The 24,347-nt window shown below is 34.4% G+C and overlaps 3 protein-coding genes across 4 annotated transcripts in view; 1 reads left to right on the forward strand and 2 right to left on the reverse strand.

Annotated features, from left to right (window-relative positions):
• Positions 1-1,068: 1,068 nt before the first annotated feature.
• On the reverse strand, positions 1,069-7,684 carry LOC138315765 (NADH dehydrogenase [ubiquinone] 1 beta subcomplex subunit 9-like). The gene is made up of 4 exons (XM_069257014.1): positions 7,525-7,684; positions 2,998-3,137; positions 2,231-2,286; positions 1,069-1,426 (listed from the first exon to the last, which is right to left on the reverse strand). Exons 1-4 carry the CDS (start codon positions 7,620-7,622, stop codon positions 1,292-1,294), a joined length of 429 nt encoding a protein of 142 aa, XP_069113115.1. The 5' UTR covers positions 7,623-7,684; the 3' UTR covers positions 1,069-1,291.
• A 167-nt stretch (positions 7,685-7,851) lies between these two features.
• LOC138315767 (Fanconi anemia group A protein-like) overlaps positions 7,852-24,347 on the forward strand; it is a 33,534-nt gene continuing 17,038 nt past the window's right edge. The window contains exons 1-17 of one of the 2 annotated variants that reach the window (XM_069257016.1): positions 7,852-7,975; positions 11,042-11,157; positions 12,714-12,756; positions 13,450-13,595; positions 14,156-14,248; positions 14,659-14,732; positions 15,162-15,250; positions 15,795-15,868; positions 16,395-16,428; positions 16,813-16,953; positions 17,186-17,262; positions 17,585-17,723; positions 18,063-18,196; positions 18,695-18,805; positions 22,368-22,463; positions 22,989-23,036; positions 24,004-24,092. In XM_069257016.1, the coding sequence (XP_069113117.1) occupies positions 7,918-7,975; positions 11,042-11,157; positions 12,714-12,756; positions 13,450-13,595; positions 14,156-14,248; positions 14,659-14,732; positions 15,162-15,250; positions 15,795-15,868; positions 16,395-16,428; positions 16,813-16,953; positions 17,186-17,262; positions 17,585-17,723; positions 18,063-18,196; positions 18,695-18,805; positions 22,368-22,463; positions 22,989-23,036; positions 24,004-24,092 (1,562 nt within the window). In that variant the 5' untranslated portion in view covers positions 7,852-7,917. Of the gene's footprint in view, positions 7,976-11,041; positions 11,158-12,713; positions 12,757-13,449; positions 13,596-14,155; positions 14,249-14,658; positions 14,733-15,161; positions 15,251-15,794; positions 15,869-16,394; positions 16,429-16,812; positions 16,954-17,185; positions 17,263-17,584; positions 17,724-18,062; positions 18,197-18,694; positions 18,806-22,367; positions 22,464-22,988; positions 23,037-24,003; positions 24,093-24,347 lie in introns of those variants that run through there. The other variant, XM_069257017.1, reaches the window with a different exon arrangement.
• On the reverse strand, positions 20,067-21,408 carry LOC138315769 (uncharacterized). The gene is made up of 2 exons (XM_069257020.1): positions 20,931-21,408; positions 20,067-20,374 (listed from the first exon to the last, which is right to left on the reverse strand). Exons 1-2 carry the CDS (start codon positions 21,019-21,021, stop codon positions 20,067-20,069), a joined length of 399 nt encoding a protein of 132 aa, XP_069113121.1. The 5' UTR covers positions 21,022-21,408.

Here is a 24,347-nt window from a genome sequence, read left to right on the forward strand (position 1 = left end):
GATAAAAACAAGAGCAGACAAGTTAGTAATTTTTTTCAGTTACAAAAGTTACTTTACACAATTACCACCCATGAAATGTTTGAGCTTGTAATTGTATTTCAAGATAAAAATATCGAAAACAATTAATTGCATCCCAAAAAAATTCTGTGGCACTTTGTTCTACCTATATGGAATGAAGTACTGATTGCGCCTGCACCAAATGCAAAACAATTTTTTTTTTTTTTTCTGTGTTAATTGGACGTATATATACATGATTAAACATCAATTATTGTACGCATGAAGAGTACGATTTTCGTCGGCGGTGGAGCATCTTTAAAAGAAATAACGATAACTAAAGATTTATTTTTCACAATGATATAAATCCCAAATGATACCCTGTTATCCATGTTGTTTTTAGATTGGTCTCAAAATACAAGCCGCACAACACAGATAACCTTATCATGAGCACCTTCAGTTTTATCTGAGAAATAGTGATCACAAATAAAACCTTTAAAAATCCATGATATATATACTGTAATGTACTGTCCTATCCTATTTTGATTTCATCTGTCGGCCATGTTATTGTCTATGTGAAAAATAATGGCCACAGCTTCAGACTTACAATTATTTCCTTGGTAATGCAAGGGTGGGGTAAACAGTAATATCCCTATAATCGCGCTGGTGACCTTGCCTGTGCCACAGATCAAACTATGGCTGGCTAGGTGACAGACAAATGACTTCAAAACCACGCCACCATATACATTGTATGGCTTAAAAACCAATGCCACAGTGTGGTTTTTATCACTTGGTTGAAGACTGAATTATATAGTGTGTATTTCAATACTTGACAAAATAATCTCTCAATGCCACTCATATTTTGGAAAATTCTTGTGAACACTGCTGCTTCATTCATGAAATCTGTAAAACTTGGGTTGTGCATGCTTAGAAAACAGAATTTTCTCTAATTTCTTTCCCATTAGGTCTATCACCTATGAATCATCAAAGCCATGATGCCACTCAATCACCACGTACTGAACAGAGGTTTATTCTACTTTGTCCAATGTTAACATATAAAATATCTAGCTCATATTGTAATCAATCATTTATTGGATAGCACATTTGTTTCATACACAAAAGAACAATACCGATGGAAAAGTTTAACAAGAATTAAAGTTGATATTCTACTCATGTCCATTGACTGGATTCCAATCTGACAAACTAATTGCCTCAACACAATTTGTTGTCAACTTTACTTTCCAGTTCCAACTTAAGAATCCAGAAAGCTACCATGAAAATTTCACAAAAAATGCAGTTAATTCTTTGCATGGCTCTCTGTGTTGCCGTATGTTTTCTCCCACCACAAAATGTGGTCACGCTTGGCTAACTCTCGCTTGGCAAAGTACTTCGGGTAGGCTGCCTTCTCCAAGGGATGATAAAAATCAAATACCTGTAAATACAAGATGAACATAAGTGTTCGACTGGTTTCCTTATTTTTACACATATTTAATTGATGGATTAATAAATACATCTCAAAGGCTATTGGTTACAAATAGTGGTAATTTCTGTTTAAAGGGGAGATAACTAATAGGTTTACTGATGTTCTTCATTAAATGTGTACCATGTACATTTAAGTTAAAACATGCAACGATTTCCATGCCTTGAGTATAGTAAATCAAAGAAAATTGATATATACCTATTAGCACTCATTAAAAGCTAAATCATTGGGCTACATCACCCTGGTCTTGTTGCAATAGATGGTAACCAGGGCTTTTTTCCACTTAATTGGGAAGGGGCCTTTTTACCTTATTTTGAGAAAGATATTGGCGAATAGGGAAGGAAGTTTCCAGGACTAACCTGTATTTTTGGGTATAAATTTGAAATAATTTCCATTGGGAATGGGGCCCATTATCGGCCCTAAAAAGCCCCTAGAAAAAGCTCTGGTAACTATCCCACAGGTAACTAACTATACAGGTCTACCGAACTACTGTGTAGGTTTGAAACACTTAATTATTCTAACAATTATCACAGTCAGCACCAGCTAAATGTAACTAGAAAATGTTACAGTTTATCTAAGTTGAACCTTATAAATCTAAATTTATAGAAATCAATTCATGATTAAAACATCAACTTGTTTGAAGTGTTTTGTACTATGCTGCTCTTTGACAAACTTACTAAAACATAAAATTTTGTGACTGCAGTCCCAGTCAACATTTAACTATAGCTACCGGCATAGTCTCTCGGATCCACTTACCATATCAGGACTAACGTCATATCTGCCATGTGCAATACCTCTAGGACAATGTTCAACTGTAAAGAATAAAGTTAATTATAAAACTGTACATGCCAATGTTGGACACTGAATTCATAATGACAAAATATCAATTGTAATTTTGATTCTAAAAAGCTCTATAAAATATCTAAGCAGTATATCAGAGTTAAGGTAAAAGTGGCCTACAAATGAAATTAAAAAGCCTTGTGACTTCCATGACTTGATAACAGGTGGATTATTGCACTAGATAGAAATGGGGCATCCTTGATGCACCATGGGTTACTATCACTGATGTTATATGTATCCCTGAACTATCTCATAGAAACATGAAGCAGCTATAGCTAGTTCAGGTCCTGTAAAGTGCAGAGACTTCCTTTGAATTTGATTTCTTTGTGTAACTTCAAAGGACCAAATTACTTGTGCATTCTGTTGTCTTAAGTTCTGGTGACATATTCAAGGGGTGGATATAATTAAGTGAAGGCTGGTTCTTTGATCCTGATTAAGATTTTTTATTTTATTTTACCTGCTTATTGTCGGTGCAGGATTACTAGGAATTTTCATATCCTTTAGGGTTGTTTACTGATCATAGAAATGTAATAATTTAATAGCAAGTTGTGAATTATGTATATATATCTTAATTATATATAAATTGACAATGATACTCCAATGGCTCCCAAATCCTGGATGTGGCATATGTCTTGAGGTAAACTTTACAAGACAATTGTATAACATAGAACTTGTTCACTTACACTGCTTAGTTTTTGGTACTGTCAGGAATATTTTTTCTTTTGTGTCCGCTATCAGTTTATCAATTTTCTCCATATCTCGTTCATCTTTGTGTTTATCAAATTCTGCTCTTATCTGTACTGCAGCAAATCTATAGTCAAGTCTACAAAAGATGGTAAAGCAAATTACTAAGACAATGAAGCAAACATATCCAATCAATGGGTATTGTCAAAGGTATGTATTATGTACACACAGTTGACATTATAATATGGGTGGAATAAAAAAATCAATGGTTAATGTAACAGTGTCAATTATTTGACATTTGCATTTGTATAAATTAGCATTAATTTATTTGGTATTTGTATTAACATTTGTATTAACAAATATGTACATAAGGTTACCGTATATGTTTACCTGTGTGTAGTACGTGAGTGTTTATACTACACTGTTATGTAACACCTGTGCAAACCTGTCTGCCAGGGTTCAGAGGTTATATTGAGAGTGACCATGGGTCATTGCGCACCCGCGTTTTTTAGGGTAGCGTCACTCCCGTACTGGCCGTTGTAGAGGAAGGACGTACATGTATATATGACTATATTGATCTAGAGCGTACTTTAGATAGATCAGCTCCATTACTATCGTTTTGTGCGCACGTTCCATACGACGTACGGGTGTTCCCGGGAGTCGGGCCCTCTTCATTCATGAAGAGGGTGTTTTTATGTAGTAAAGGAGATCTGGCACTCCTTCAAAACAACACTAAACAAATCCATAGACAAAAACATACCCACCAAGCACATCACACACAAATCCAAACTCCCTTGGATAACCCGCCCCATTCGCCAACTCATAAACAAATCCAAACGCTTACACAAACAGTATAAATCCAAACCAGAAATCAAACATAAATATAAAGCAATAAAATCAGAACTACAAAAACAAACCAGAAACGCATACCTCAACTACCTAGAAAAAATGATAACAGACATACCAATAGACGAACCTCGACCCTCACACCCTAACAAAAAACACAATCCCAAAAAACTTTTCTCGTACATAAAAACAACTAAGAAAGAAAACTCTGACATCACAGCCCTACGGAAAGACGGACATCTGTTGACGGACACAACTGACAAAGCCAACATCTTAAACCAACCATTCCAGTCTGCTTTCACACAAGAACAGAATACAACCATACCTGAATACAACCATACCTGACAAAGGAACTTCACCACACCCAATTATGCCAGACATCCACATAACACAACAGGGCATACACAAACTACTGAACAATATAAATCCACATAAAGCAACTGGCCCCGACAACATTCATGGCAGAATATTGAAAGAACTCAAAGACATCACAGCTCCAATCCTTACAAAAATATTTACATGCTCACTCACCACAGGAACACTTCCCCACGACTGGAAACACGCAAATGTCAATCCCATTTACAAAAAAGGCGACAAATACAATCCCCCAAACTACAGACCAATATCACTCACATGCATCACATGCAAATTAATGGAACATATAATCACCAGCGCCACCATGTCACATCTGGAAAACAACAACATACTTTACGACAAACAACACAGCTTTAGACCTTCCAGATCGTGCGAAACCCAACTGGCCACGTTCATACACGACCTCACACAAAACCACAACAACAACACACAGACAGACATCATAATCATGGACTTTGCAAAAGCCTTTGACAAAGTACCACACAAACGCCTTCAGTACAAACTCAAATACTACGGCATCACAGGTAACACACATGCATATGGATAACAGATTTTCTTTCACATCGCACCCAGACAGTAATACTTGAGGGCAAACACTCACACAAAATACCAGTAACATCCGGAGTCCCTCAAGGAACCTGTCTGGGCCCCATACTTTTCCTAATATATATCAACGACCTACATGAATACATGAAACACAGCACCCTTAGACTTTTCGCAGACGATAGTATCATTTACAAGACCATACACAAACAAGAAGACACACAGAAACTACAACACGACCTTGACAATGCAGGACAATGGGAACACGACTGGCTAATGCAATTTCACCCCGACAAGTGCAACGTCATCTCCACTACCACCAAACGCAACAAAATCCACCACAACTACACTCTCCATAACCACTCACTTGAACACGTCAAACACAGTAAATACTTAGGCCTCACACTGCAAAACAACCTCCAATGGGACAAACACATTAACAACATCACTGCAAATGCAAACAGAACACTAGGTTTCCTAAAACGAAACCTCACAATCAATTCACCACACATTAAAGAACACGCATATAAAGCACTTGTCAGACCCAAACTAGAGCATTGCTCCTCTATCTGGGACCCACACAATACTGGCCAAATACAACAGATAGAAAAAACTCAACGCAGAGCAGCAAGATATGTACAAAACAGATATCATAACACTTCTTCAGTCTCAGACATGTTATACACACTCCAATGGCCAACACTACAAACATGCCGTCTACAATCACGACTCATCCTCCTATATAAAATCACACACCATCTCGTTGCCATCAACCCAGAACAATACCTAACACCTGTAGACACCCGCACTAGACACACACATCCCTATGCATACAGACACATCGCAGCCACAAAGGATACATTTAACAGCAATTTTCAAAAAGGGCTCAAAATCTGACAGGAAACTACAGACCAGTCAGTCTTACAAGTATTATTGGGAAAACACTGGAAAAATTAGTAAGAAATAGCATTGTAAATCACATGGACAAAAATAAGTAATAAACAATTGGTTTTATAAATGGGAGATCTACGCAACTTCAGCTACTAATGGTTTTGGAAGAATGGACATTGACAACGGTGGTCAACTGGATGTAATTTACATGGACTTCATGAAAGCGTTTGATAAAGTCCCACACCGTCGTCTAATAAAGAAACTAAAGGATATGGAGTGAGTGATAGGGCTACTAACTGGATAACAAATTTTCTTAGCAATAGATGCCAAAAGGTCATTGTAAATGGAGAAACATCAAAGATATATCCTGTATTAAGCGGCATACCCCAGGGAAGCGTCCTTGGACCAATTTTATTTTTGTACTCTACATTAATGATTTACCAGAAAATACAGAATCCCAGTCGCCACTTTTTGCAGACGATACAAAATTATACAGAGAAATCAGAAGCATAGATGATAAAAACATTTTGCAAAGTGACTTGATAAATCTTGAAAAATGGTCTGAAAAGTGGTTACTTAAATTTCATCCAAATAAATGTAAAGTCCTTGCGATTAAATCCAAAGAAAAGAGAGTATATAGTATGTCTGGAACAACGAAAAATATTTATGATGAGCGCGTCACATCGTCTATTTTCCAAATGGATACCAACAGCAGGACAAGAGGACACTCCTTAAAAATATTCAAAAAACGATGTAACACTGATATTCGAAAACATTTTTTCAGTTTTCGAGTTGTAGATACCTGGAACAATTTACCCCAGCATGTTATAGATGCAACAGATGTCAAGAAATTTGAAATTCTTTTAGACAATCATTGGAGAAACTGTCAACAAATATTTTAACTTTAAACTTTTATATATGCTTATTAACTCAAATGAACACTAAATTACATGTATATATTATATGTATACTGTATACTCTACATAGAACGATTAGAAGAATATGGATACAAAGAACATTTATAATTACACTAGAAGTAGTAATCACTGTATCATTGAATTCATGTAATATTGATATGGATATAGAGGCTAAAAGCCTGCATCCATTATATGTCGTATTAAATCGTATTAAAAAAATTTAAGTACTCCTTTTTCCCACACACCATCACATACTGGAATCTCCTCCCTGTGGCAACAGTACAAAACACTACACTGGAGGGCTTCAAGGCAAACATAAACAACGTAGCCCTTGAAGCCCCCACTCACAAATAAACACCTCATTTTTATCGTGCTTTTAACTTATCAACTTTTATCTATTCCAGCACCAGAAGAAAAAAAAATGCACTGTATATAACCCCTTCCCCCACGCCACTGAGCCGATCACTCACCTAAAATCGTCACTATTGACGGATGGTGATACACCAAAGAAGAAGAATAAACTTCATCATTGGATTACTTTCTGCGTGGAGTGCTTCATTACTTTAAAACCACCAAGTAGACCCTGTTACATTAAGATTAATTATTTATTTGAAGCTAAATGAGTGGAACCACCTCACGTAAAAGTGGTATGCGCCGAGTCTCTTGGTGTTTTTAATTTAAGACTCCACAAAGAGCAGAAGAGAACACGGCCAATAACAGCCTGGCACTCTCTCGCCGTCGTAAAACATCGGTCATCGGGATCTACGACGAAAAACATACAGATACAGAACATTGAGAAAGTATCTTTGAGTCTATGCTCTAGCATTGGTTCAACTATTAGAATGCTCTTTTTAAATATTCTCAAGTCCCTGTGCTACAAGGTCAAAAGTGTTCAGAGGTATCGTAAACCCGTAAGCATTTTCATATTCGCGTTAACAGATTCTGCAAAATTACCTGAATAGTTTTGTTGTCTCGATTGCTCTTAAAGCCTCCTTATAAAGACTTTTAACTCTCTGGCCATGACTTACGGCTCGAGTTGTCATGTACGACATCTTGGCAAATTTTGTAAGCCACGGCTTATCTCCCTTGTTTACGGTGTGGCCTTAAAATCAGTCATAAGGAGTATAATTCCGTGTAAGTTTGTGGAATTATAACAAAGATGAAAAGGGATACTTGTATGATTTCTTCTTTTGGTGGAATTTAGTAAGAAACACTATATTTTTAAGCAATATTTATATAGATGTATTTTAAAATCACATTAATATGAGAGCACCAATATTGGTGGTGCTTATATGAGGGAACACCGGTAAACCGCGGGAGATCCGAAAATAAAGTTCACCTGAAGTTATGGATACAACAGCGAATACACTCTCTGGATGTGACGAAAACTTCTTTAGTTTGATTGGTAAACATTTAAATCGTTAATGGTGAATAATATCAACAGGTATTTCAGATATTTTCAGACACGCATGGATACAGTAGGCCTAGGCCTAGACTACTGTGTCACGTTGTAATCAGCCTAATCAGGTAGGCTAACATGCACACTGAGACTGTCACAGACTCAGTGAGAGAATAATTTTAGATACCTAACAATTGTTCTTACTAAACTTGATCTGTCAAGAATGCAAGCAGGCCCCACCCCATGTTGTTTTCATATCATAACAACAATTTTAAAGACCCTTTTCAACTTTCATTTGAAAATGAAGAGAAAGAGAATTGAGTTCAATGAAAGTGTTTCAATCTCTCAAATACCAGGTATGTATGGAACTGAAACGGCCTCTCACCTTGATTTACAGGAAATCTCTACAAGAAGGAACCCTCCCCAACCAATGGAAAAAGGCCAATGTTAGCCCTATATACAAAAAGGGGTCACGGAAAGATCCAGGAAACTACAGACCCATTAGCCTGACGTCTGTTCCCTCTAAAATTTTACAACGTATAATTCGTGACGCAATAATCAAACATATGGATACCAACAATTTTTTCACTAAAGAACAACATGGATTCAGACATGGGCGATCTTGTACAACTCCACTACTAGAGACACTAGAAGACTGGATAACTGCTTTAGATAACGGTTATAACATCGACGTCATTTACCTTGACTTCAAAAAGGCATTTGACAAAGTGTCTCACCGTCTGCTTCTCCATAAAGTTGAAAGCTACGGAATTAAAGGGAAGCTACTATCTAGGATAAAAGACTTTCTATCTGGAATGGAACAGAGAGTTATTATTAATGGCCGAAAATCTGATGTGCAAACAGTAAGCAGTGGAGTCCCACAGGGCAGCGTACTTGGACCAGTACTATTTTTAATATATGTTAACGACATACCAGAAGCTGCTACCTGTATCACAAAGCTTTTCGCAGACGATACCAAATTATACTCAGCATCAAGTACTATAACACATATTCATGAGCTCCAAAGCAGCATAAACAACATAACTAAGTGGACAAACACCTGGCTTATGGAACTCAATCTAGATAAGTGCAAACATATGGAAATCGGAAATGGAATCAAAAATTCAAAATTCACTATTGGAGATAGCAACTCGAAGATAACAATCAAGAAAACTACATCTGAAAAAGACCTGGGGGTGACTATAGACCACAAATTAACTTTTACTGAACATGTAAACAACGCAACAGCGAAAGCAAACAAAATCATGGGGGTAATCTTCAGAACATTCACCTACATGGACCCAGATGTATTCAATATATTGTTCAAGACACTTGTAAGACCCCACCTAGAGTATGGTTCAACTATATGGTCACCAATGTACCAGAAAGACAAAAGAGCTATTGAAAACGTCCAGAGAAGAGCAACTAAAAGGATACCCTCCCTAAAGGACATCCCATATGGTGAGAGACTAAGAAAACTTGGCCTCCCAACGCTGGAGTATAGGAGAAAAAGATCCGACTTGATTCAAACCTACAAAATTATCAATAAAATAGATTCTATAGACTCAAGAAGGATGTTTCAAAAACCAACATACACAGCTACTAGAGGAAATGCCAATAAAATCTTTAAGAAGTCCTTCAGACTAAACTCAAGCAGAAACTTCTTTTCGAACCGTGTGGTAAACCTATGGAATGGTCTTCCTACCGACGTATCGAGTGCACCAAATGTCAATATCTTCAAAAGCAGACTGAACAACCATTGGAAACATCATCCAAGCAAGTTCGCCTCCGACTGATTCTGTGTGTTAACCAAGGATCGTTTTCCAAATAATTAAGTATAAGGCCAAATCATTTAAGTGACAATCTAATACTGGCCTAAAATTTTAAGTATCTACCCAATTAATCTAGAATTTAAGTTAAAGTGTGTCCACTATCAAACTTTACTATACCAACTGGTGTCAATAGATGTCTGGGGAAAGCCCACTATTACCACCAATTTATATATTAATGCCAAATACTATATTTTAAAAAATATTAATTATGACATTATACCTCATGAGAAATCAAATCTATATCCTTCGGCTCCACTCAATATGCTATACTAGCATTTTTAACTTGTATTATATGAACTGTAAATACTACGTTTTAATTGCGCGCGCAACCGGAACTCAATTTCTAGTCGGTGTAGGGAGGGGTTAAAAAACCCCTATCAGTCACCGCAATCACGGAGCCCATCAATGCCTCTCCATAAGTCTCCTGACTTCCAATGAGGCCGAAAACCTGCGAATTACCTGCAAAAAAAATGTACATGTAGTATACAATCAGTTAGCTATATCGTGCTACTGGAAAGTCAGTCAGAAGGTGACAATTTTCTGCTACACTGCTACAACAGTAGCTAACAGTCTGTAAACTATAAAGGACATTATACAGCATATAATGTGACCTGTCTATAAAATTGTAGAAGAACAGGGAAAATACACATTCCTGTCGAGTGACCCGACCAGGAATCGAACCCAGGTCTCCGGCGTGGAAATCTACGGCTCTACCGACTGAGCCAAAGAAGCATGCTCCGTCAGCTGAGTGACAGAGACCGTATTTAACACTATTTACAAGTCACACCGACCCGCTCCTTTTACACTACTCCCCCTGTTTTTCTTGAGATTTCCTAAATCTCAACCCGAGACTCTTTAACCACCTACCATGGGTTATTTAGTTGGGCGCCAATGTAGAAGAACAGGGAAAATACACATTCCTGTCGAGTGACCCGACCAGGAATCGAACCCAGGTCTCCGGCGTGGAAATCTACGGCTCTACCGACTGAGCCAAAGAAGCATGCTCCGTCAGCTGAGTGACAGAGACCGTATTTAACACTATTTACAAGTCACACCGACCCGCTCCTTTTACAAAATTGTCACCCTCTGACATTTGTGCAATTTACTCATTATAATTGATCTGTGTATACAAGTCTTCGGACATTTTTAATATGACAAATATATATTTGGTGTCCTTTATAGAAATTAAAGGTTTGACTGTATGCATGGGTACATTTACATTAAATTATTTGAATTCCAGAATCACATAAAAGACAACAGACTGCAGACCTATCAGAAGGCAGCAGAGCCATGCTAAAGGAGGCAGTGATACAACTTATTTCCTACCATCAGGATCTAGACCAGGTCTTTAATGAGGTATTACATTGATTGTATGCGTTCCAACAAGGAGGAAATATTGGATTGGTGATAACAATTACCATTATTGTAAATATCACTATACATCTTTACAAGCGGTTTGTGGCTTCCCAATGATGTTGGACTGATGAGAAACTGATGAGAAAAATAACATAACAATATTTTGGTACTCCAGTCTTATAGATATAGTCAGAACCCTTTTGATTTAAACTACCGATAATAAAATGTTAGCTGTAATACTTGAGCAACTGGCAGAAGAGAATGTTTTCCCATGGCCAGGAAAGAAATAATATGCAGAAAACAAATACTTGTTTTAAGATTATTATCATAATATATATATATATTATAGTTATATAGATATTTGAAGAGTCAATCCATATAGACTGCATACACACAAATTTGATTCCATTAAAGGTAGGTTTCGCCCAATGAAATATAAAGACTACGAAATTGAAATTTATCCTATACATAGATATAATCTTCAGATCATTTTCAATGCATACAGTGAACAATATGGGTGGTCTGTTGCCTAGCTTGACCGTTAAAATACTCCTCTAAAAATAGAGCAAAGTCAAGCTTTACATAGAACATGACGTATTTTTTCCAAAACGAGGCCGCAGCAACAAACGGAAGCGTGCAACAAAATGTCAGATAGAAGTGACAGTCTTGCCACGGCATGTTAAGTTAAAAAAATAACAACAACAAATCGAAGTGCGAGGGACTGTTTATACATATCATATAATCTAAAACACTTCATGTTACTTACATACGCTCGCTAACTTTGTACACCAAATATACATGTAGTTAGTCTGCGGCTGTTTGTGCGCTGGCATATGTGTTGAAATTTAACTCACCACGTGCAATGCCATTACACGAGTCCCAACAGATCCCGGCAAGTTCCACTTGAGATGTGGCTTCTGTTTCTTCTATTGCTACATGTCATCTCTGAATTTAATTCCCTATAGATATCCTAGGGTGCTACCAAATCCATTATTATTTCCTCCACTTTGTTGCCGATTCAGATATATTTTTTTCATCGCACACACTTTTGTTCAGACATTTTGTTTACTTTTAGTGCGTGACAATGCGCATGCGCCAAACTTCGACAACACAATCCATCGCAGCTTCATTTGCATATTATTTTGTTTGACGGACACCGTAATAAATCAAGGATTTCCTTCAATTTTGTATTCAAGACACATTTGTTCAATCTCAAACACATAAAGAAATTAAATTGAGATATTTTAATATGTTTTTTCATCTTTTCTTCCGCTTATCGCATTTCACAAAAAATATTTATTTGGTTGGGCGAAACCTACCTTTAATATGATGATGCATGATTTTTGTTGGTCATTTATTGAAAAATGTTCACCATAAATTCTGTTCCTCCAATAGGCTTAAGGACCTTGTTTAAATATCATTATTATTGGATAAGTGACATTATGTCCATACATGTCACCTTTCTATGTACATTATTGATTTATAATTATACCCTTTAATATAAAATGAATACCTGTACTGTCTTTACATAACAGTAAGTCTGGTTTGCTTTGCAGACAACAAGCATGCTGAGCAAAGAAAATTGTCTGGACTCATCAGGTATTTGTTTGAGAAATTAACAAGTTTATAGGATATAGATGATTATCTCTTTCCCATGGTCAAGTGTGGTGTTTAACAAGTATCTTGATATAGATCCTCATATACAAATAGCAATAGATAATTTTCAATAAAACATGATTCATACAGTTGTATCCCCTTTTAATGTTGTTTTCATATGTCTATTGTAACACACAGACATTGCGAAAGTTGAAAAAAATGGCCGGATATTCGGACCGACAAGGACTGTGAGTAAGCCGGACCAAATCAGATTTTGCTGGCAAACATTAATGTGAATTTTTGGAGTAAACATAACTTCCTGCTATTAGTATCCAGGCAGCTGCTTACATAATTAACTTGAGCAGTTTAAATTCTACATTCCTTTTACCAGGTTTGGCACCTGCGTAATACTTTAGAGATGCCATTTCTACTGACTTCCAGTACTCAATAATGGCCGGACGGTCGGTCCGGACCGGATTTTAAATAGGTGGTCCGCTTCAATTTTCTTCGGACTTGGCTGTCGGACCAGCACATTTCGCGATGTCTGAACACAATATATGTATATGCTAGTAGGGTGTAAACTCATATTAATAGAAGTACTTACATTTTTTACATTTTCAAGGTTCAGTTGTAATTTTGATTATATTTTTAAATTTATAAATTTGAAGTCAACATGTTATTGCCTTTCTTTCACAGCTTCTGTTTTGAGTTCTACTATCCAAGGATTTACATCTTCTTCTCCAACAACTTCAGATCTACATACTACAGAAACATGTGCCAATAGAATTCTAGAGGTTGTGAGAAGAAGCAAGACAGAGCAGTGTTCCTCTCACACATTACGGGTAATTTATATGTATTCATGATGATTCACAGTCTCCTTGAATTTACATTTCTAAATATATATTCTATCAGAATGAGTCACTATTTATTAGTGCAATGTGCATGGTATAGTACTATTTTGGAAGTTATGATAACATAGAAGATTCTTAAAATTACATCTCATAGAAACTGTTCTTGTATCGAAAGGCAAATTGTTGAAATTTCTAGCTTAATTTTTTTTTTGAAAACATTGATCATTAAAGATGCCCCACCGCTGACAAATGGCATTTTTTCACTATTAAAAACAGGATCAGACTATTTAGTATTTTTCTTCAGTTACAAATATAAAAAATAATTAATTGCATCCCGAAAAAATTCCGTGGCACTAAATCATATATGGAATGAAATGCTGATTGCTCATGCAACAAAGGCAAAATAAATTAGATTGTATTATTTTTTGTGTTAATTAGACATATATATACACAATTAAACACCAATTATTGTTCAATTGATGAATATCATTTATGCTCTGTCGGCGGTGGAGCATCTTTAACATGAAAATTGGTGTTTAAATAATTCACAGGATAAGATTACTGGAGTGGTTACAGTAGCAAAGAACTTGATGGAAAGTCATAACCTGCAGAGACCAAGGTTTTACAACCTGATATGTAAAGAGGTTTGTCAAGTTAAAAGTTATAGTAGTTACGTACATTTAACCTCTGAATAACTTTTGAAAATCAGTTTTTAAATTAAAGTATTGTGGTAGCTGAAGTTCACTTTTCTAACTTGAAGTAATACAATGACCGTGTTTAAACTATGAGGTATAATTGTAGTAGGAAGAATTAGCAAACTTTTTTTTTAGTGAGAGCTAGATCTAGCTACCACTTGTAAGAAAATTCCTGTTTATATTGGAGTTGATGTTATACTCTTAGTTTTACACTTTTATTTTCGGGTGTAACTGTAGAATCATCAAAGGTCACTTTTTGTGTATTTTTTGTATTGATTTACCTATGTTATACAGTAGTTGCAGGTGAATTTATGTGGTCTGCTTTTGACTTCACATACCAACTATTTCTTTGTTTGTAGAGTTGTATCCCCTTGGAGGTTTTGTGGACGTTACATGAAACAGGCGTGATGACTGTGGAAGCCTACCTAACTTAGTAAAAAAAAATCTTCTGATATTACTTGTTGTTATAAAATTATTCAGTTAAAAAAATAATGGTAGATAATGTACCTAATATAAATGATGTTCATTTTAGATTTTATACAACAGAAATCCTTATAAAAAATAAGAATTCTATGCCCCACCAAGAAATGGATGCATAAACTTGTAGCGTTAAACATGTTCATCCCCGTCCTGTTATCGTACAGCCTAACAGACAAATCTAAATCTTATTCTTAGACCAATGAAAACCTTATATAAAAGATCTGAATGATGAAAACATACCAAAGTACATGTGGCTCAACTTAAAATTAGAAATGCATCGTTTTCTGTCACTATATCACTATCTTCTCATGACATTCCATTGATACATGATCACTGTTTTTTGATTTATTAAGATATATATATATTTTTATTTTAATTGCAGTAAACAAAATGAAGCATGCTTTGTGAATGAGTTAGTACAGCAGATCTGTGTCAGTCTTGAAGTGAAACCAGATGAAAAGTTTGGACTGGGTAAGGGTCTACATACACAATTAACTGTCGGGATAGGATACCATCATACATAATATGTAAAATGCTCACTGAGTGTTTCACAATTACACTAAAACCTGTCTCAACAACCACCTCTGTTTAAAGATTATCTGCCTATCAGGATAGGATACCATCATACATAATATGTAAAATGCTCACTGAGTGTTTCACAATTACACTAAAACCTGTCTCAACAACCACCTCTATTTAAAGATTATCTGCCTGTCAAGATAGGATATATACCATCATACATGTTAAATGCTGAACACTGATTATTTCATAATTACTGTAATTGCAGTCTTAAGTTAAGATTTTAAAAAGTGCTGTTTCAAGTCTTTCCATTACATTATCCCTATATTATTTCAATAGTAACTCAAATGTATATATGTTCCTCCAGTCATAATCAGCCTTTCAATATGCCAAAATCAATTAGTCAGAATATTGATTTTGAAAGTCTTGAAATTGGCTTGATAGAAAGAACATTATTGTAAAAGATATGAAGACTAAATTGCTAAATTATTTTCAGAGGGCTTTATTAATTACTTGTCTCAGCTAGCATTTCCTGAGAAATGTAATATTGACAAGGTACCACTGAAGAAGGTAATATTTTATCATAATAATTTATTTTGATACTAGTCAGATAATGAACTTTGATGTTCTGATTAATTATTACCTATTTGATAGTTCCATTGTGGAGCTAGTGATTATTGTCCTTTATCATTATAGAAACAAATTAACAAAATACAATTTTTAATAGTGTATCTCATTTAACTAGTTTGTTTAACTAGAAGAACCTGTTTGATATGAATGCTATGTTGATCCTGATCAAACTATTCCGTCCTTATATTACAGAGTTGTTGTTACTTGTTGGTAGGTACTGGTTGTGACGCCATTATTTCATGTGGAAAACTTGCATTGTTTCTCTGAAAAAAATGATGTTGTGTAACACATGACGTCAAAATCAATACCTACCCACAAGGACAGATACTTTTGTAACATGCAAGTATGGAAGACATGTATGTTCAAGTAAACACAACTTGAATACTTGGATTATTTGAAATGGTTCAATAGTCCTGTCAACTTCCATTTAACAATATCATTTACCTATACTATGTATTTGTTTCAGTTCATCAATGGTATATTGGATTCAGCTATTTTAAGTAAGTCATAATTGAATGAAGGATATAATAATAAATGTTATATTCATATAACATTTCATTTGTAACAAGATGTCTTATTTCAGCCAATCTTTATGATGCATTTGTGAAATAGACGCAAAGCAAATAACCTTTGTTAACTCAGAAGTAAAAAAAAATCTGAATTTTTCCAATGTGTAACAAAGTGTTGAAAATATTAAAATGTCATCAATACTTTATCTACAATGTATCCAAATTATTGTTTTAATTATTATATAATAAAGTATCTTTGAAAATCCTAAAGTACACTCACAGAAATGAAATATAATGATAAATCACTCTATTTTACCTGATGTTTCTAGATCTTTTCAGTACTATGATTTTGGTGTATGTATATTGTTATTTCAGAGCTTGTTGATACTTTGACACCAAACAGTAACCCAGTAAGACTACCTGTAGCCTCATTACAGCAGGCCAGCAGTATAGATTGGGTGAGGAGGCAGTACAGTCATGTCATAGTCCTCGTCCTTACACATCGCCCAACCAAAGGTACTACCTCTTAACTGGTCTGTAGTTCTTCATTTATTACATATTTCAATATGTGTTGTATAATCATCTGTATTAAGATTAGTTGATTCTTGTCACTTAAGTTACAAGTGTTACATGTGTTCCATAAACTATTAAAATTTTAGTGAAATGTTGTATTCTTGTCAAGAAATTATTGTAAGTTGTAGAGTTGTTGAATCTGACAGTTCACAAACACCTATTGTGTCTTTTACAGCGATTTCAGCCTTTAATATCCAAGCAGACTTCACTTACGCTAGATCTTCTCCGCTCCTCATTTCAATGTTCAAACAGGTAAACAAATTCAATATCAAACCAGAATCGTTTGATCAATAAAATAATACTGTGGTCAGTTACCATCTGTCAACAATTTCCTAATAGCCATGGACCTTAGAGGAATACTTAAACTTACTTTGAATACTTTCAAAGTTATAAAGGTCAAATGTGAAAAATGTTAAAATATTTTCTGAATAAAGAGAAAGCCAAAGGTACAAAACCAACAGAAACCTATCCTGACATATAATGTAAATAAAATTTCCTAAAACAATTGACATTGCATTTCTTTTTCAAACCTGTAGGAGTAAAATGCTATTTCTACTTTATGTGGGTTTAACAGCTGCTGTTAGTGCTTGATAATGAAGAGGTAGTGGACATGCTCAGACAAGTACAGGATCGACCAATCAACTGGCCTCATCTACTGACACTGATCTCAACATTAGTTGTGTGTCTGCCTGCAGCTACAGATTGTCTGTTTGGTAAACCATCAAGTCTGTGATGTATATAAGTTTTTGTATAATCCATCTCTGTATCACAACATTGACATGTTTTATACATTAACTTGTTGCTATTACTTAATTATAACTTTAACCTTAAATGTCCAAGGCTATTGACAAATGTCAAACAAAAACTGCCTATATTGGCGCTTTATTACTGTGTCTTTATCATATTAAACATTGACCATGATATATACTTTCATCTCCGGAGACCCATGGCTGATTGTATTGTGTCTGATGATGCTTATAACCTTGTACCTGTGGGTTTTTATAATCATTCACCAAACTTTCACCTTTTGATTTGATATCCTGACCTTACAGAGTTTGTGCACAGCCTGCTGGGGACTGGACTGGATAAATCTGACACTGACCAGGTGACTGCAGCTTTTCTGTTAGCCCGTCAAGTCTGTATGGAGGGTACACATGTAGCCATGCCTTACCAAGACTGGTTTCAGGTACTGTCCGAGACTCAGCATTATCTAGTGCAAGATAGGTAGTTTACTTTGATACTGTTAATGATAGTCATTTGTATTGTATCACATTACCCATACAACTGTACTACTATACCCAATTAGATTTACACTGATTTAAAAAAGAATAATTGGTTTGATTTTACTTTTTACTGTTCAACCAGTTTTGCATTGAATTAAAATACATTGTAGTTAAAATCTGCATGGGTCTACAATTTTGTGATATGTTTCATTTTTGGGGTTTTATTATCCTACAAATGTATCACAAAATAATTTTTATTTATGTTTTTTACACATATCCATCTGCTGTTAATTTTATTTTGCTATACCTACATTTTTATTTAGAATTTGTTGCAGGAGAAAAAGATGAGAGTTTTAATGAGCTTTTTGTATCATTACTATAACTATGAGTTGTCAGACTAGTTTCAGGTATATTGTGATAACTAAACTGAAAATCTATGTATAAATTCCTTGCCCCAACAGAGAATGTTTGGAGATGGGTCCAGGTCACTAACCACTACACGGAAGACTTTCACTGTGTTGATGAGGTTTCTAACTGATCTGGTTCCTTATGAATCAACAACACACCTTAAGGTAATCAAATATTTACATCAGAGCAATGTACAGCTAGGTTAGTAGTGATATGATACTGATCAGAAATCTTTTATAATCTGAGGACATGGCTCATAGAAAATATTCCGTTGCTAAAAAGATAGTTTCGGTTTACTTTTGTGTGAACTTTTGCCTAAAGACATTCAGTATAATCAATCAAGCCTTCAAACAGCCTATAAATACATCTAAAAGGGCTGTGGTGAAAAGTTAATTACTGATTTACATTCGTCCTTCTTCATTTGTGTTAGAGAACTACAGTAAAACCTGTCTTAGACTATCTCTGTTTAAATACCACCTGCTTAATAAGATCACTTTATTAGGATACCAAATTTTAGGCAATTTAACCGGTATAAAAGATCTCTTGACCTTAAAGATTTTTTTTGTCCCTTCTGTGGTCTTTATAGAAAGGTTTTACTTTATACTCATAAGACCACGAACAATGATGTGCTTTGTACATTGTTTTCAGGGATGAAAGTTTGTGCCTACATGTTTTGTCATTAAATGGCAAGAATTGTTTTGAAAAAAAAAAAAAAAAAAATATGAAACAGATTTCAATGTTTTATAAACAGTTTCAACAAAAACAAGTTTAGTACACAGGATACTTGACAGAGTGTTACTGCAACAACATTTGTTATGAGCACTAGACTAAACATCGAGGATATAGCATCTATACAACTACCAGAACTAAAGTGCACAGCAAGTTCCAGTCAATTATTTTCTGGAATCGTATGATATGGATACAAATGAAAGTCTCCACCACAACACTACATATATCACAAGGTCCTGTATTGTTCTTTGATTATCCAGTAAGTAAATTCTATATATATCTAGTAATACAGAACTGACCTTTACATTGTTCTTCTATAGTAACTGGTAAGTAAGTCACTGTTCTGGGGTGTTCTAATACAGAACTGACCTTTACATTGTTCTTCTATAGTAACTGGTAAGTAAGTCACTGTTCTGAGGTGTTAACCAACTACCTATGATGAATTAGAGTTCTTCACCATTCAGAAGAGTCTAATGAAACACATAGTCCTGATATAAATAAATCACATGGTCCTTGATTGTATCATCTTTTAACTGTAACACAGGGTTCTGTAGCATTCAGAACTACCTAATAACACACATAGTCCTGATGTAAGTAAATCATAGGGTCCTTGAGTGTATTATCTAGTAACTGTAACACAGGGTTCTGTAGCATTCAGAACTACCTAATAACAGACATAGTCCTGATGTAAGTAAATCACAGGGTCCTGGAGCACACAGAGTAAGCCAGGGTCAGTGTCATGGCGAGGTCATCCTGCTCAGTGGGTTGGTGAGGTTGATCAGGTTGTGGAGGGAGAGGTAGTCTCGACTCGTCTACAGCAAATGTCTCGATAATCAGGGCAGACAAAGCTCGGATCTTGTTCCACTTGGCAACACGGTATTGATGATAGGTGTGTCTCACTCCCTCGACAACTGACTTCCTGTTGAGAAGGTGTAGTCTGAGACCATCATGTCCCTCATCATCGGCAGAAAGTATCTTAGCTGTCAAGTCGCTGAGTTTAATATCTGAAAGGAAAACAAAAATTAAATAACTGTTTCAAAAACAACATACATTGTGTAAAAGATGTAACAACTGGCAAACTTTAGTGAAAAAAACCCATAAATGGACAGTGTAAAATTCATTTGCAGAATCAGTTAGTTATCATTTTGCCTTTAACTGTAAATATTTTTATATAATGTACAAATTAATGGATTTAATTAGCCTTTAAGATCATATTATCACTGCAATGCATATACTTTTATTTTCGTTATTTTTCTGTAGTATATATGTATCTTATAATCATCATAATTCATCATTTTGATGTAAATAATTATAATTTTGTTTTTTTATTATCCAATTTCAATATCTGAATATTAACTGCAGCTCAATGAGACATAAGGTTAAAAATTATCCTATTAAAGATTCAATAAATAATTCGGGAAATGTTATAAAAATATTTTAGATAATAATCAAAATTAATCAAAAATGCAAGTATGATATAACGAGAAAACAAAAAGATATAAATTGTATAAATTTAATGCAATCTTAACTTCTAAGAAAAATCTGTTCTTAATAACTTACCTATAAGCTGAATCTGTGTGAATGCCTTATCGTGTGCGATCAGTAGTGACTGAAGTTCTAGGGCGAGACTAGCAATCTGCTGGTGGTCCATGGTCAATGATTAGGATTGAAGAATTATAGTGATACTAGTTTGAGATATCAGAAGTGATTTGGTGACTTCCATGAAATCCTCCCAGTTTTATCATGATATTTAATTTGAGTACCTTAAAAGTTGAGCAACTCTGACCCCCCAGACTTCCACATCTTTCCCTTTGAGGATGTTTACAATGAGAGAGATCAAAGACATTTAAGTGATCATAATTAATTAGCACAGAGCACAAAGAGGAAGCCACAGTCTAATTATCTGTTAATCCCATTGTCCTAGTACAGGTAGATCAAAGTCTGTTGTTGAGAAGAGTAATTAGGGAAAGCCTAATACCTGGTGTAATTAATGTGTTTATCCAAGCAATAATTATCAACCTGTGACAACAAAGCTTCTAAATCCTGTATTACATTGCAAAATACATTATTTTCAATACTTAATAATATTATTTAAAATAAAAAAAACATTCAATTATATAAAAAAAAAATGTTTTGTTATAATAAAGGAATTAGACAACAGGATAGTTTGATACTAGTCCTTCCCTTGAGATCCATTAATTAAATAATAAAAAAAAACAAATGAATGTTGTTTAACTTTTGGAAGCTTTATTTAGATATTTGTAATTTCAAAATTAGAAATGGAAGAAATGAAAAAAGAAATATAAATATTGTGACATAAAAATACAAATTGGAGTAGAAAGGAGACTGAGTAATAAATGAAAACTAAATATATTAATTCAAGACATGGATAAATCAGAAATGCAATGATAAAAGGTTGTCATTTTTTCATTATCCAATTGCATTATCTAGATAGGATGAAGAATGTTAATTAATTAGACTACTGAAATAAAAGGAGAATATAGAAAAAACTAAATAAGGAAAACGGAATTGTATACATTGTGGAGAGGGGAGAAACTAGAAATAACAAACTATATATAATATATATATACATCTCACTCACTTATCACATATACACACAATTACTTACAGGCCTTTAAATGCAACTTATATTAAAAACAGAATAGATTGTAGCTTATGCAAAATAAAGTATAATGTATAGTTTTGTTGATATAATTACTACTACTTATTACATATAGGAATTTCTAGGTTTACCACCATGTTATTTGGATACACCAAGAATTATTGAACTCGCTGCAATCAGTTAAAAATCAACTGATTTATTACCCATCTTGTTCAAATTATGAAAAGAATAAAATGATGGCAACATTGAATAAAAGTATTGATGGAATAAATAATTATAATTCTTGTGGTAATGAGTATTATTACAACTCTGTATATGTTGACATCAAATGTTTTGACTGGTTGAAATCTAGTGTTTGGCTTGCATCTTTTTAGGTACATATCCTTCGGCCACCATTTGTACCTCCAAAGTGTAGAGAACTCCTGACAGATTATATTATGCTGGCAAAGACTCGACTGGCTGATCTGAAGGTAGGAGGTTAAACAAGGGCATTCTATGGGATCAAATGGGTTTTATTACTAGTAAACGTAATACAGAGAAATTACTGAATGGATATATTTGATCTGAAAAGTCCAAATTTTATGGGATTAAAAGAACATTTTTTTTTTCTATTTGAAAATCTCAGTATAATTGATATACAATTTGAATGAATTTGATGAAGATATTGGTGCATTGTATTTTGTTGTGTGCTATTCACTCTTTGCATATTACAGATCAATTGTTACGTCATTATTTTGTGTGTGCAATTCATGTTGTTTCTCCAAAAAGTATGACGATACGCTTGCAAACATGACGTTACAATCAATACCTACATTTCAAAATATTTTTATTAAATTGTTTGATTTAATAGCCCCCTCCCTGTGGATACATACATGTACATCTCAAAATCATATATATAATATATGTAATTTTACAGACAATATTGAAATCAAATATATATTTAGACATTGATTATTTAATTGACTATGGTTGATTTTTGGCTTCTTTCATAACAGGATCCTATAGACCTAACCTGTGATAGACAGGAGGAAGATAAGGGGAAGGTAAGGGCATTCCTTTGAATCTCAACACATATAACTATGAAGAGATAGAACAACAGTCAATATATTTACGGTAATTAATGTATGTATTTAAACCACTATGGAAAATATTTCTTGATAGATTTAGCCTGTTATCTAATCCATTTATATGTTTTCATTTATAAGAAAAAAATTTGAAAAACAAGAACAGGGAATGCCTATGTAAGTTCTCTTTTAGTGGATTCCTTACACACCTTATACATATGTATTTTTATATTAAAAAGGCAGCATGGGACAAATGCTCTATGTTATTCTACTATTATAGAATACTAATGCCACACACCAGATGTGTGACATTCTACCTCTAGGCTCTAATTGGTGTCCTAGTATTATAATACTACCGGTTTATAAGTGATTAAGATATCTTCTTGGGGGATTTATGGTCCTATAATTCTCCTAGCATTGCAGACAAATTGAATATCACATGTTGTGATTGAAGCCAACCAGTAATGAACATTCTCGTCACTATTACCAAATCAAATTCCCTGCTACTCCTGTCAGTGGAGCCTCTTCTTGTGAAGTCATAAGTACCTCCGATGTCATTCGTAGTAAAAAAATAATTTCATGGAAATAAACATAAAATCATCATTACACTTTCAAAATTTCAATCAATATGTCACATCTTTAGGATATTCAACATTTTAAAATCATAGCTAAAAATTTTGTTGCGAATAACATAAAACAATTGGGGGTTTTTCATTCCAGTAGCATATCACTACACGAAGAGGAGTTATAGGAGAATTATGAGCTCATAATTCCGTTTTTGGTTGGTAAAGTTATATGTAGTTTCAGTCCCAAGCAAATGGAAATTCAACACCTAGTTGCCTCCTCCCCATCCCCAATTCCAGTTTGCTTATGCACACAATACCTTTGACCATAAATAAGTAAGAATAATTTTTGTGACCTATGATATACCTTTGATATTAAACAGATCTTGGAACAGACTGAGAAGGATGTACAGCTAGCACTGTCTGCTTTTGAAGGGACGAACAAAATCCCTTCATCTGTTATGGAGGCCAGGTAATTGTAATGTAATATGATTGCCATTTTCCAATTATGACTTGAATCAAATTTGTTTTTTCATAATTGTACACATTAAATGTCAATTATGTTTATGATATTATATTTTAAAGTATAGATTGGGAACTACAAGTGTGTTAAATGGTGTAATTTAAAGAGAGTTTTCTTTGAACTCTGAATGTAAAATGTGTGAGTAAATGACAAAACAGGCATTCAGTCTCAATAAAATTATTTCCTGAGGTGTTTGGAAGTTAT

The sequence above is a fragment of the Argopecten irradians genome, chromosome 2 (genome assembly GCF_041381155.1).
Source record: "Argopecten irradians isolate NY chromosome 2, Ai_NY, whole genome shotgun sequence".
NCBI classification, from domain to species: Eukaryota; Metazoa; Mollusca; class Bivalvia; order Pectinida; family Pectinidae; genus Argopecten; species Argopecten irradians.

Coding starts and splice junctions, on each gene's coding strand:
- LOC138315765 (XM_069257014.1), bottom strand. CDS start 7,622: ATGTCGTACATGACAACTCGAGCCGTAAGTCATGGCCAGAGAGTTAAA. Junction 3,138..7,524: donor GAGACAACAAAACTATTCAG/GTAATTTTGCAG, acceptor CATCTTTTGTAG/ACTTGACTATAGATTTGCTG. Junction 2,287..2,997: donor AGTACCAAAAACTAAGCAGT/GTAAGTGAACAA, acceptor TATTCTTTACAG/TTGAACATTGTCCTAGAGGT.
- LOC138315769 (XM_069257020.1), bottom strand. CDS start 21,021: ATGGACCACCAGCAGATTGCTAGTCTCGCCCTAGAACTTCAGTCACTA. Junction 20,375..20,930: donor CACACAGATTCAGCTTATAG/GTAAGTTATTAA, acceptor TTTTCCTTTCAG/ATATTAAACTCAGCGACTTG.